At 37.5% G+C, this 13,611-nt stretch overlaps 1 protein-coding gene across 1 annotated transcript in view; it reads right to left on the minus strand.

The window, feature by feature from the left end:
* The window catches only part of LOC150088407 (uncharacterized), a 141,712-nt gene extending 129,076 nt beyond the window's left edge, over positions 1 to 12,636 (minus strand). Inside the window, exon 1 of the mRNA XM_090369496.1 lies at positions 12,173 to 12,636. Coding sequence (XP_090225622.1) covers positions 12,173 to 12,535 — 363 coding nt within the window. The 5' untranslated portion in view covers positions 12,536 to 12,636. The remainder of the gene's footprint in view (positions 1 to 12,172) is intronic.
* Between the last annotated feature and the right edge of the window lie 975 nt (positions 12,637 to 13,611).

Here is a 13,611-nt window from a genome sequence, read left to right on the forward strand (position 1 = left end):
TAAATAATACAAAGGTCTTTGAGATAACAGAAGAGGAGAAAAAGCAGTATGTACTGGAACTTAAGAACAAGTATGAGCTTCTGCAGACTGCTCAGGACCAAGATATCGACGAGGAATATTACAACTTTTTGAAAGTGATAAAGCCCAAGAAACCTATAGGGAAACAGAAATCCAAAGAAGAAAAAATTAGTCAAGAAACACTTGTCATGATGAACCAAAGACGACAAATGAAGAGCAAGAAAAACACTGACAGGGAGAAAATTGAGTATACTGAGTTATGCAAAGACATTAGAAAGAGACTCAGAGAGGACATAAGAAGATTTAACACAAGAAAAGTAGAACAAGCATTAAGGGAAAACAAAGGATTTAAATCAGCAGCCATGAGCAGTAATACAGAAAGACAAATGATACTGAAACTGAAGAATAGCGATGGTGTACTTATAAACAGCAGAGAAGGCATAATTCAAATAGCAGAAGACTACTATAGAGAATTATACAAGGAGCGAGGGAATGATACCAGCAGTGGGGAAGATGGATTGCAAAGTAGCAACACATACGACATGCCCGATATTCTTCCTGATGAGGTAGAACATGCATTGAAGAAAATGAAGAATCGGAAAGCCCCGGGGGAAGATGAAGTTACTGTAGAGTTGTTAAAATTGGGAGGAAGAAACATAACACAAATACTGGCAAGGCTCTTCACAAAGTGCATTAGAAAAGGTGCGATGCCTAAGCAGTGGAATAATGCAGTCATAGTTTTGCTGCATAAGAAAGGAGATAAATCAGAAATTGGAAATTATAGACCAATTAGCTTGTTATCCCATATCTACAAGTTGTTCACAAGGGTCATTACTAACAGATTAGAAAGAATACTTGATGAGAATCAACCGAAAGAGCAAGCTGGCTTTAGGACAGGATTCTCAACTATGGATCACCTTCACGTAATATCACAGCTAATGGAGAAAGCAAATGAATATAAAACACCATTATGCCTGGCATTTGTGGATTATGAAAAGGCATTTGACTCCATACAGCATAAGGCAATGTTTCGGGCACTGGAAAGACAAGGCATAGATACTCCATATATTATGATTTTGAAGAAAATATATGAGAGTGCTACATCCTTTATTAGATTAGACAAAGACAGTAGCAAATTTAAAATCGAGAAAGGAGTTTGACAAGGAGACACAATATCTCCGAAGCTGTTTACTGCTGCCCTTGAGGAAGCTTTCAGAGGATTAGACTGGTCGCAGAAAGGAGTCAATGTGAACGGAGAGTACCTAAACCATTTACGATTTGCAGATGACATTGTGGTCATAAGCCACCATCCCAAAGAATTAGAGGAAAATCTTAATCAGTTATGCACAGTTAGTAAGGATTTTGGACTAAAGATGAATATGGCTAAAACAAAAGTAATGATGAACAAGTATGCCACAGAAAGGGAAATAATGATTGAAGGAGCAGTAATTGAAAAGGTGGAGCCATATACTTATCTGGGACAAGTTATTAGCTGTAATAATGATAAATGGCTGGAAGTCAAGAGAAGAATAAATTTTGGATGCATAGCATTCAGGAAATATAGTCACATACTGAAGAGCAATATCCCAGTTTGTCTGAAACGTAAAATAATGAATCAATGTATACTCCCCCCCATGACTTATGGAAGTGAAACTTGGGCACTCACCAAAAGAATGGAAGAGAAGCTAAGAACTACACAGCAAAGAATGGAACGAATTATATTGGGAATCAGACTGTTAGATAAGAAGAGAAACACATGGATTAGGCAGCAAACTCAAGTAAAGGACATTCTTATCAAAACTAATGAACTAAAATGGTCTTGGGCAGGACACATAGCTCGAAGACATGACAGATGGACTAAGAAAATAACAGAATGGTACCCAAGAGGAGCTAGAAGAAAACCTGGAAGACAAAGGCGGAGATGGATAGATGAAATTCATGAGTTTTTGAGTAGTAAATGGATGACCAGTGCTCAAAACAGAAGGAACTGGAAAGTTGCTGGAGAGGCCTTCATCCTGCAGTGGATTGAAAACGGCTGATGATGATGATATATATATACATATACACACATATATACATACAGGGTATCTCAAAAATATTGGTACAAATGTTTAGGGAGGATAGGTAACATCTAAAGGAATGTGAATCACATAGAAACCCATAACCGGAAACGTCATGGGAAAGTAGTAGCAGAGGCACAAGAAGCAGAAATGACACAAGCCAATAATTAGTGGCAAACATTTATTTGACATAATATTAACAATGGAGTACAAGATGGATGCATTTCATGATGTTACAACAGATGCTCAAAGGTTCTACCATGAGACGCGATGCATGCGTGACACCGACGCAGCATGGATTGGCAGACACGGTCAAAGACACCTGGAGTTTCTTTGACAGTAGCAGCAGCGCAGACGAGTCTCGCCACGAGATCCATTTCCATCTCCACAGGCGATTCATACATGATAGATTTGAGGGCCCCCCCACAGAAAGAAATCAAGGCTTGATAAATCAGGTGAGAGTGGGGGCCAGGCAATGGGTTCACCCCGGCCATTCCATCGACGCCCAAAATGCCTGTTCAAATGGTCACGAACACACCTTCCATAATGGGCAGGCACCCTGTCGTGTTAAAACCAAACGTTGCATCTCACATTTGCTGGAACATCGTCAAGTAATTCTGGTAGAACTTGTTCAAGAAAGATCCGATATTCAGCAGAGTTCATGCGGGATGGTAACAGGTATGGGCCTACTAAGCAATCACCGACAATACCTGCCCACACATTTATTGTGAAGCGATGTTGTACCGCATGGGGGTGCACACCGTGTGGGTTGTCGTGAGCCCACACATTAGCATTGTGCTGATTGAATAAGCCTTCCCGAGTGAAATAAGTCTCATCCGTGAACAAAACATAGGCTGGAAAATTCAAGTTTTGAACACTTTCTTGGAGAAACCACTGCGCAAAAGCCACATGTGCAGGATGATCTTGGGGGAGCAGTAACTGAACCCTTTGAGGATGAAAGGGGTGCAAGGAATCATCATGCCAAACACGCTATACACTGCAACGAGGCACTCCTAAGGCAGAGGCAACGGCACGGTGTGCTGGTAGTAGGATTATTCTGGACGGCATTCAACACACTTTCTTCCAAGGTGGGAGTTCGCGTCGAACGTGGTCTGCCCGCACTACTCCTGTTACCTCTAAATGACCCATAATCACACAAAGTTTGATGCACACACGCAAACAAACGGTGGTCCAATACATGTCTGTCTGGGAAGCTTTCTCCCTAAATTCGTTGAGCAGCTCGTCCATTGCCCTCTGCTAATCCATACACTGGGTGCATGTCTGCCAGCTCACAGTTCATATATTGATGCATGACTTCGTGCGGCGACTACCGCGCTGTCTACCGACTTACGGTGACGTTTCCGGTTATGGGTTCCTATGCGATTCACATTCCTTTAGATGTTACTTACCTCCCCTAAACGTTTGTACCAATATTTTTGAGACACCCTGTATATATTGAATTTATGTATTAAGATTTTTATCTTTATTTTAGCAATACAATTTTTTTTTCTATTGTGCGTTACAACATTTTTATTTTTTGCTTGTGCATTACTGCATTGCTATTTTTATTTTATTTAATTTTTTTTTGTGTGTGAGTTATTGCATATTTTACCAAATTATATCATGTTAATCCTGGCCGGTAAGAGGTCACCCCTAAGCACACAACAGAGGGCAGCAATCTCAAAATTTAGCTCTGAAAAGGAACTCGATAATTTTTTGGTTAACCGGCAAAGTGTGGCATAGTAAGTCCTTGCTACGACTTATTATTATTTTTTATTAATAACTATTAATTAATCTTTTTATTAACAAATGGTAAACACATTTATTGTGAAGCGACGTTGTACCGCATGGGGGTGCACACCATGTGGGTTGTCGTGAGCCCACACATTAGCATTGTGCTGATTGAATAAGCCAACAGCCATTACCCAACAGCGTAGCATTTTCGGTAAAAACTTAATTTTTAATTTTTTTATTTATTTATTTTTCTCTCTCCAGTTAAACGAATAACAAATCTTAGTTACAGTATATAAAATTAAGAGTATTATAAGGTAGATGCCTCAGTTATCTGTACATACAGAAAAACACCTTAAAAATTAATTTTGATTAAAATTAAATTAAATTTATTGGTCACACTACAAAGGTATATGAATATGAAACAATTGAAACATTACAGCTGTACATATGGATAATTTCAGCATATTTTGCTGAAATAGTGTGGCATCCTGAAGGGATATATTTCACATATATCAGCCAGTTACCTACAAGTTTAACATTGTAAGAGCAAAAAGTTTAAGTACATATAAGGCAATATTTGTAAATGAAAGATTAATTGCAAGATTATTACATATTTGTATACATCAACTACTTACAGATACACATATCAAACATATCCAGAACCGTTACTATCATGGATGGGAAATCCGAGCACCTAACTGTATATTCTTCAGTCATATACTGTTCACCTTCCTACAACTAAAATTTTCCACTCTGGGTTATTAGTGCAATACAAAGGAAGGAGCGTCAATTTCTATATTAATTACTTACCTAATTTCACCTCCTGTTAGCTAGACCACTATACAAATTACTGTAACCACAAAACAAAGTGCACACAAAAATATAAATATATATACATTAGTTATATTAACAAGCTCTAACTTTGCAGCCAGGTGCAAGATAGGCGAGTTGATATACACAAACACAGAAACCATATAAACAACACTCTGAAACACGATCTTTCAACCTCCTGGCAATGTCACCTACATGATATTCCCCAGAATCCGGACACATCATTAACAATGATGAATTTGAAGTGCTATTCAAGACATCAAAGGCAGATATTGTTGGGTATCAGTGCCCTGCAAGAGCGTGTACCGAGTCGTAGCAGGGTGTGGCAAATTTTATATCGCCAATTACTGTACCCCTACCATATCCAGCGTGTATAAGGTCTCAGCAATACAGACTACCCTCCCAGAGTGAATTTCTGCCAGTGGATGCAACAAGAGTGTGTCCTGAGCCCCCAATTTTTAAACAACATTCTGTTCACTAATGAAGCTGGGTTTACTTGTGATGGTATTTTTAATTTTCATAACTGTCACATTTGGTCCAACGAAAATCCTAATGCAATTCATGAGACATTAGCAACAGCAACATTTCTCGTTGAAATGTCCTAGTAGTCCCGTCTGGGCAGGACTACTAGGAGACTGTCTAATTGGACCACACTTTCTGCCAAACAGGAGAGTTGTACCATCAGTTCCTGCAGAATGTTCTTCCAGACCTCCTTGATGATGATAATGTTCCACTTCAGCAACGCGGAACATGTAGTTTGCATATGATGGTGCCCTGGCACATTTTGCTCGAGTTGTGACTCGGTATCTATCTAACCTGAATTTACTATGAATTGCAAGAGGCTAACTGTTTGATATCTAACAGATTCTATGCTACATGTAGCCAATATTTTTTATAATTATTTTAAGTATACAAATGTTCCACATGGAGATTACATCTGTATTATATCCATCTATCCTAAAGGGTGGGTGAATATAATATAGGCTACTGCATTTTCCTGGAAAATGCATTTCACCATACATTTGAAGGAAGAAAAGTCAGTGGTATAATTTCTGGTAAGAAGAATTGGATAAATTATGTAAATCTTAATTAATAAAATACAAACTTCCAATTGGATAAAACAGCCTAAAATTAAATTTTATTAAAATAAAAGTGGCATCTAAAAGACATCACACAAGCAGCTATGTTCTATTTAAAGGGCTGGAAATTAAGCTGTTATTAAAGAGTAAGTGGAAGTGATTTCAGTCACTAACAATAAGAAAATCTGCTTGGTCTATATGAGAAATGTGATTATTCAGTATATGCAAAGGTTAGATTTACACCTCAGATACAATATTAGGCTGAAATTTAGTATCCGGTACCCCTTGTGTTATGCTACGGGACAAACAGAAGGTTGTGAGAAGGACGTGAACTGAGAAAAATAGTTGTAATTACAAGGGGGAAAAAAAAACCACTTAGCATGGTTGTGTTTTTAATCAACTTTCATTTTTGTTTAGTGAAAAAAGGTAATATTTTTACGTGACTTCAGGAGGGATTCAAGCAAAAACCGGTTGATGGCCATGGATACCGGATACTAAAGTTTTACCCATTATTAAAACTACAAGAGTCAATCAATAAGTAATGCCTCTGGGTAACAAAAGTTTTTGAAACTGCATTAGCATCATGAAGTTTTATGTACTGTTAGTAAAGATATTAAGACAAACATTCTAAAATAGAAGTTTCTCCCTATTACAGATCTGAAGTCTGAACAGTGAAACTGATGTCCGTTTCTGCCAATGGTTATAGAGTTCCTTTTTAAGTCAGGAGAAAATGCAGCTGTCCAGATTGATGAAACTTCAGGACACTATACCAAAGAGACACTATCGATATTAGCAATGTTCTTGAACAGCTTGAATGTTCTAAAGGAAGGGCAGTTACTGACATTTGTGATCAGCTAAGAACTGGACGATCTTAACTGATCACAGTCTGTGTGCACTGAAGATTTTCAATGATATGGTTTAAAAAGACTGGACAACAACCACATATGCAATGATGCATTATGTGTTCAAAGAGAAGTGTATTAACTATTTTAGATACATTATATTATACAGAAATATGCTGCAAACAGGTACTCAATCTGAAAACAAAAGAAATGAAATTCTTGAGGCAGGAGTATTATCAAGACCTGTTGAAGGAGAGCAATAATTTTCAAGGAGATTTTTTTTAAAGGGCCTGACATTGAGGCTTGGATCCTCCATAACTTATTCCAAATTCCAGTCTATGGAATGGACACCACCACATGATTCAAGAACAATTACCAAAACACTACCCTAGCTTACAACACTACTTTTGCTAACTTATTTAAAAAAAAAAGGATGTCTACATTGTTGAATACAACAATAACAACAAACCATTATGCATGCTCAAGAACATGATATCCAGGAAAGAGGGCTAATCAGCACTAAAAAGAAGCCCAAAAAGCACCCAAATATGTAAATTGCCTTTAAAGTGAACATGTATGTCTTAACACAAGAAAGTACACAAAATAGATCATGCAACTCATGAGTATTACACAATTCATTGCAAAACTTCAAAAACAACTTTATCAAAAAGGTTTGCATTTACTCATTAACACATTTGATAATTAAAACTTCAATATATCAAAACTTTGTTCGAATCCCACCATCTCCAATTAAACAAAAACCTTGAATTGGCAGATTATAAAAAAAAAAAAAAAAAAAAGTGTCGAGACAGAACAGGCCAATACTGGTTGATTTTTTGAGAATAATCAAACTATAAATAATAAAAGATATTGCAAAACACCTCATAAGCTTAATATGGCAATAAAGCAAAAAGGGTAAAAAAAAAAAAAAAAAACGGATTTTTTTTTTTTTTTTTTTTAAATGTAAACCCCAAATATGTGAAGTATTAGAACCTAGGGTACTTATTATCGTGCTTGGGTTGGAGGTTTAGATGACGAAAGAAGATATTTGTTGACACTGGATCTGAACTTCTGTAGACTAATTTTCATGAATTACGTACAAAGGAAGGTTGTTCCAGAAAACGCAAGTTGAATGAATAAACGAGGAAGATGAAAAGTTGGTTCTGTGAGTTTGAAGTTGGACAGTAAATTGATGTTGGTTGGTGGCGGCACGTGTTCGAACTGTTTTTAAAGAGAAAGAGAGAGGGAATTATAGAAGAGCAGTGCCCATTGAAGTATCTGTAGAAGAGGCATGCAGCAGAAACAGTATATCTATGAGACAGCGAGTGGAGAGACTCTGTTAGAGAAGAATCATTAATTAACCTAACTGCCCTCTTCTGAACAGAATCAAGAAGCCTGAGAGAGGTTTTTGGAACACCACACCAGATGTGGGAACAATATTCCATGGTAGGGTGGATTTGTGATTTGTAAAGAGAGAACAGCTGTTTGGAAGAAAAGTAACACCAAGAGCGAAAGAGAAAACCAAGTTTTTTAGATGCAGAGGAAGCAATATTTGTAATGCGCTTTTGCCAAAAGAGATTAGAAGTCAGGATAATCCCCAAAAGAGATATATCATTTTGCCTAGAAATTGGTGTCACCAAAGATAAGCATAGGAGTAGAAGAATCCTTTTTGCAAGATATAAGACAAGACTGAGTTTAGAAGGATTGAAATAAACTAACTTGTCTTTGCCCCACTGGAGAATTACCTGGAGATCGGCATTTTAGGAACTGGTAGCAGATTTTTGAGAACTTGAAGCTGATTGAGCAGGGTAAGGTTTCTCGAACTGGAAAGTTTTTTTTTTTTTTTTTTTTTGTAGTTGTTGGCGCATAGGCTTCTGTGGCCGTAATGCACCTACCAAAGTTTTTGCAGTACTTTGATCCAAGTCCGAGACAGGAATTGAACCCACGACCTTTTGGATTGCCAGGCAGGCACTTTTATCCACCCGACTAGCCTGGTCGGCAAACGGAAAGTGGAATGCAACGTGCTATCATCTGTAAAACTATGGATAGGATTTCCAGTCAATGGAAGAAAGTCATTAATATACAAGAGGAAAAAGTGGGGGAAAGAACTGAACCTTGGGGGACACCGGCATTAGCGGACAAGTTAGAAGACAGAGAGCCATCTACATCATCCTCAGTGAGCGATCAGAGAGAAAACTAGATAACAATTACAAAAAACAGTTGGCAAACCATAAGATGGAAGCTTGTTTAGAAGACCTTTATGCCAAATATGATCGAAGGCTTTTGAGATGTCAAGAGCTGCTGCTTGTGTTTCACCGAACTTTTCCATTGAATTAGTCCATAAATGGGTAACATAAGCCAGAATATCACCAGTGGATCGGCACTGATGGAATCCATACTGATGATCTTGATCAGATGGAAGGTTTCTAGGTAGTTTAAGAGTTAGCAAATAATTGATTTCTCCATTACTTTAGAAAGAGTAGAAGTAATTGCAATGGGACGATAATTGGATGGGAGGAATTTGTCACCCTTTTTAGGAACTGGCTGGTTATGAGCAAATTTCCAAGCAGAAGGAAAAACAGAATAAGAAAGGAATAAGAAAGTGAAAAAAGGCGGCAAAGAACAGGGCCACAAGTTTTGAGAACAAGTGGAGAAATACCATTGGGATCTGGAGCGTTCTTAGCATTAAGATTCATCAAAATGCTTCTAACATCCTTTTGATGGAAGACCACAGGAGGCATTGAATGGAGCGTGTTGGGAATGGTGGGAGGTGTTTTACCAAGATTATTAATACATGAATTGGAAGAAAAATGGGATGCTAGCAGGTCAGCTTTATCCTTGGCCGAAGTGACAACAGAACCATCCGGTTTTGACAGAGGTGGGAGCAGAGAAGGGCAAAAGTTACGGCCAATAGCTTTGGCAAGAGACCAGAATGCTTGGCAATCATTAGGGCAAGAAGCAAGTTCTGTACTCTCAGCCTGTTCAAAATCTAGTTTGGACTGATTAATAACTACTTTACATTGTTGCAAGCTTTGATGTAGGTAGAAAATGAAGCTGAAGAATTAGAAACAAGCCAATTACGATATGCAACTTTCTTCTCTTGAATAGCCTTAGCACATTTATTGGAAAACCAAGGTTTAGATAAAGGACGAGATTTTAAAGTGGAGTGTGGAATAAAAGATTCCATTCCTGCAAAAATAATTTCACTGACACGATCTGAGCAAACGTTGACATCAGAAGTTTTGAAACAGTAATCCGACCAAGGAAAAGAAGAAAAGAAATCTCGCAGGTCATCCCATTTTGCATTCTTATGATGCCAAACAATACGAGGTTGGGAATAGCCATGAGATAAAGGCTCCATTGGAGAAGAGACAATCACCAAATTGTGATCCGAGATGCCTAAAGGACCACGCACTTCGACCGTGTACTTAGAAGGGTTGTTTGTGAGAAAAAGATCAAGCGTGTTGGCTGTATGGTTAGGATTGTCTGGTATTCTTGTAGGTAAATGAACAATCTGTGCAAGGGCATTAGTAATTGCAAAAGCCTCAGCATCTCGACCAGCTGGGTCAGTGTGACTATAAAACGGAAGCCAGCTGGAGTTGTGAACATTAAAATCAACAAGGAAATTTACCTCATTGTTAGAAAAGTTGGACTGGAGAAAGTCAAAGAGTTCCAAGTGATTGGTGGAATTGGGAGAACAGTAGAGACAACAGATGAATTTGACACAATGAAGTAGAGAGATTTTAAGCCAGAGAAGATTCCAAATTACCAAGTCTCTGACAGGGAATATTGGAACAGACATATGCACAAGTATCACCTTTGAGGAGAAAGGAATCATACAGTGAATAATTTGGGCATCTGAGATGAGCAGTAGTTGAATCAACCGATAACTCAGATTCTGTCAGAAAAAGTACATGGGGTTTGGCATACTGCAAGTGGAAATGGACATCGTTGAGATTAGAATTGAGACCATGTATATTTGTGAAATGAATTATGAAGTGTTTGGGAGGTTTAGATCTTTTCACAGATAAGCTTACTCTATTAGTTTGAGAATTCATGGTGTATTCAATAGTAAGAAAAAGTGGGTGGGACATGCTGTATGAAGTAATGAAATTTTTGGATATGGCATAAACATGGTAAGAATATACCCAGATCCTTGACATAATGTGGCCTCCACAATGCCCCCTGCATACACACTACTCGGACTCCCTCCTCCAGTCACTATCTGGCAGAGTAGAGGTAGCAAGATTGTACACTAGCTGATCCGGAAGCCTCCTAGAGTTACCAATAGGTTCGGTCCAATGTACTAACTAGCAGCCGGCCTGCGAACACCATTTTAAAGCTGTACCCTCGAAATGTAAGGAAGATTGGATCTCGCCACGATATTCATCATAACTTCAAAAGTCATCAATCATACTGCATATTGGAAGAGATGGGGAAGGGTTGATCAGAACTTAGCTCTGCAGACTAAACATGGGTTCTGCCACTTCAAGCCTCCAATAAGCAAAGTGGTGGTATTGCACCAGTTGATGAGAATCATCTACCACCTATTACTGCCTGGTAACACAGAGGGGTGGCATTCCTCCATGTGGTTTGGACACCACAACTCGACCCCAGCTTACATTGGTTCACAGCAGGATGGTCACCCACCGTGTGCTTGTGCATGGAGGTTATACCCAGGATTACTAACAATCCCACCACTGTGAAGGTGAAAGCAGAGGATTTGGCTGCCACAGACTTGGACATTGCCGAAATTGGGTCCACTTGACTTGAGTGTGTCACCCAAATATCAGTTCCATCAGCGTTTTAGACTCCCAGGTAGCAAGTGCAGCTTGTCTGGCATATCTGAGAGAATGTCTGTGACAACCTCAAGGATGCTCCAAATTGCATTAAACTATGCTTATGCCAAGCCACACACACACACAGTCCATGACTCAGACAAAAACTGTAGCCCTAAAGGTGGAGTCATTCTGCATATAGCCTCAACTTGGTTGCAACTGATTGTTTTCTACTTTAATATATGAAGAAATGTCTTCTTGGAAAGCACTTTTTGAGAGACAAGGAGCTGAAAAAGCAGCACCAGGATAGATTCATTAGCGGAGTCCATCCTTTTACCACAGTAATTGTATGAGTTGGAAAGAACAATGGCAAAAAAAGGAATTGATAAACAAGTTATGCTTGTTTATCAATACATTATACATATAAAAATCTATACATTTTTGTATACATCCCTGTTTTTGTTCAATAAATTTCAACTCTGTATCTGTTATCTTTATACTTTTATAGCCAAAGAGGCATTGCTTATATACCCCAGCCTGTAAAATATGTTTAATTTTTTTTTTTTATCGTTAACACTTTTCCACAAAGTCAAATAAAAATTAAAATTTCCAAATAAGTTTTGTAGAGACTTTTCATATGGAATACTTAATCTAATTATAAATTGCAAAAAAAAAATACTAATTATTTATTTTTCATATAAAAATCCAGGGCCCGTACATCAATATGTTCCGACCAAGGTAGCAAAGCCGCTAATTAAAGTTTAACTGGCTTTGTTTCTTTTTCAATCAGTGCTCCTTTTAATTATGCAGTAAGTTATTACACATCTTACCTTGCCTTCAAATACAGCTACATTGCAATTTGTAGTCTCCCAACACCAATACAGGCATTTCTGATTCGTCAGCAACTCAGTTTGATTAAGATATTTGGCTCCCATTGCCCTGGAGTCCTGAGTACGAATTATTTTATTCTGATTTACCTGAAATTTCTCTGTAATGTCATCTAAACCAGCGGACAAGTTTACAGATCTTTTATTAATTAACATGACTGAGTTACGTGATGAACCCGTAGTTTTAACTTGATATTCTGCCGTTTTCAACAATATTCCATTAACAAGTGAAACTAGAACAAACAGCTCCAAGGCACAGAAAACTGTTTCAGAAAGCAAAAATGTACTTGCATGAATAACTCCCATTTTTTAAACAAAACTTAACCAAATTCACTTTCCAGTGGGATTCCCCGACTACATACTTCACCACACGACTCAAGAACAATTGCCAAAACGCTACCGTAGCTTACAACCAGTGTTGCCAACTCTTAATAATATTTCCCGCTAGCCGCATACTCAAAATCCGCTATTTTTAACACTTAACCCGCCAAATTTTTTAAATTTTCATTTGTTTGTACTTTGTAGTGAATAAAAACAAACAAACAAATAGTATATATAAATAGTTATTTATTTTCTGTTTTTAATATAAAATCAATATCTAAAAATCGAAATTAATTTCGAAATTCAATATCTCCTCATCATATGCTTCTTGTGTACCTATTTTGCGAAGCACTTCTTCAGGTAAAACAATTTTTACAACACTTTTGAGCCCGTATCGTACTGATAAGATTGCATTAACCATGCCAACACTCATTCTGTTGCGTGTTTTGTTTTTTACTAGATTTAAGTTGCTGAATATTCTTTCCACATCTGCATTGGATAATGGCAAAATTAAAATACCCAATGCAAATTGGCTAATTTCTTTAAATGGATTTTCACCGCTTGCATCTGGATATTTCTAAACTTCTGACCAAAACTTCATTGTATTGTTCATGTTTTCCCATTTAACAAGAGTAATGTTTATATACTGTTGCTCATTTTTTTCAATTTGATTCAAAAGATTTGTTTACTCTTTGTACTTCAGATAAGATAGGTTTTAAAAATAAAATATACGCTAAATTACTTTCATCTTTGAACATTGAATAAAGAAGTTGTGCAGTATAACGTTTGTAAGTCAAACGAGTTATTTCAAAATTTTAATTCAATATACTGTTCTAAAATTCTTGTTATAGCAACTTCAATGGATAATCACCTTGTTTGACACGAATGAACTATGTTTTTCGGATCTGCACCATCGTTTATGGCACTGTATAAATATTTGAATTGATTTTGTCGGTTGGTGGATTTCCTAAACCAATTATAAGTTTCAGCGATCATGAATTGTAGACTTCTAGGGAATGTTTCGCGGGTTGCATGAGGTACTGCTAATTGCAAAGAATGAA

This window comes from Mastigoproctus giganteus, chromosome 3, assembly GCF_048544385.1.
Source record: "Mastigoproctus giganteus isolate SK-2022 chromosome 3, ASM4854438v1, whole genome shotgun sequence".
NCBI classification, from domain to species: domain Eukaryota; kingdom Metazoa; phylum Arthropoda; class Arachnida; order Uropygi; family Thelyphonidae; genus Mastigoproctus; species Mastigoproctus giganteus.